The 1,103-nt window shown below is 32.4% G+C and overlaps 1 protein-coding gene across 1 annotated transcript; it reads right to left on the bottom strand.

Moving 5' to 3' along the window:
• Positions 1–166: 166 nt before the first annotated feature.
• LOC107853767 (pre-mRNA-processing protein 40A-like) lies at positions 167–1,090 on the bottom strand. Its single transcript, XM_047405757.1, has 3 exons — positions 1,004–1,090; positions 789–905; positions 167–679 (listed from the first exon to the last, which is right to left on the bottom strand). The coding sequence occupies exons 1-3, from the start codon at positions 1,004–1,006 to the stop codon at positions 572–574; spliced, it is 228 nt and encodes a 75-aa protein (XP_047261713.1). The 5' UTR covers positions 1,007–1,090; the 3' UTR covers positions 167–571.
• Positions 1,091–1,103: the final 13 nt, after the last annotated feature.

Here is a 1,103-nt window from a genome sequence, read left to right on the forward strand (position 1 = left end):
TTAAAAGTTTACGATAATACCATTCCTATCAGCCTAAATACCTACTATCTAGTAAAAAAAAAGAAGAGGAAACTAATTGACATAAAGAGAAACAACAGAGATGTTTAATAGGAACAAACGGTCATTGTTCTTATCTCAACAAAATATGTGTTATTTTTTTTTTTTAAAAAAGCAAGCAGAGGGGTAACTCTCAAATCTCAATCTCATGCTTTTATCCTACAAAGTATGTTCTATTCTTTAATGCACTACAACAACAACAACAAGAAGCCCAGTATATTCCTACATAGTAATGCACTAACTTCCTTTTTTACCTAATGAATTGAACTTTTTAGTGAGGATCTGAATGATTTTCAGACTTTGTTTAACATCTGATTCATCAAGATGTATTAAGATGTATTAACAGGTTGAATCTTTTTTTAAAAAAAAGTACTTAATGGGTTGATATCTTAACCATTCAGATTCAGACCTTCATTAAGTGAAAGCAAATGAAAAGGGATTGTAGTGTAAAGTCTATAAATATGGCTTAGTGTAACAAATGTAGTTGACACAATTCAATACTCCTATTAGCAAACTATTTCACCTGTTTCTCCAGCTCATCCATAACATCTGTAAATAAGTCTTTTGCTGTTGATCCTGAAGTATTTGATGAGACAGTCAGATATACAGCAAAATCTTTAATCTGCAAGCACAAAATAAAGAAGGAAATTTTTGGATGAGAAATTCAAAAAGATGAAAAGGGAACTCATGAAGGTAATCACTCTCATTGAACACAAGAAAGAAAAACTAACTTTGATGTAATAATCACGCCAGTTAGTTTTTGCATTAAGTATTCCTGCAGCAACTTGCTCTTCCATCAGTTTTCGGAACTCATCACGATTTTTACGTTCAGCTTTCCTCAATTCTTCCTATTTGAATCAACGGTGTATGCCCAGTGAGAAAGAGATAAATCAAAGTCTCCAAACATAAATTTAATTTCAACCCCGGAGTCTAATAAGCAATATACCATCCACAGTTTCCTTTGCTCCTCCTCTTTGCTCTCTAAATCACGTATATATTCCTAAAACAGAAAAGGTTGCAACATAACTTTAAAACTGAGGCGTACA

This window comes from Capsicum annuum, unplaced genomic scaffold, assembly GCF_002878395.1.
Source record: "Capsicum annuum cultivar UCD-10X-F1 unplaced genomic scaffold, UCD10Xv1.1 ctg81316, whole genome shotgun sequence".
NCBI lineage: Eukaryota > Viridiplantae > Streptophyta > Magnoliopsida > Solanales > Solanaceae > Capsicum > Capsicum annuum.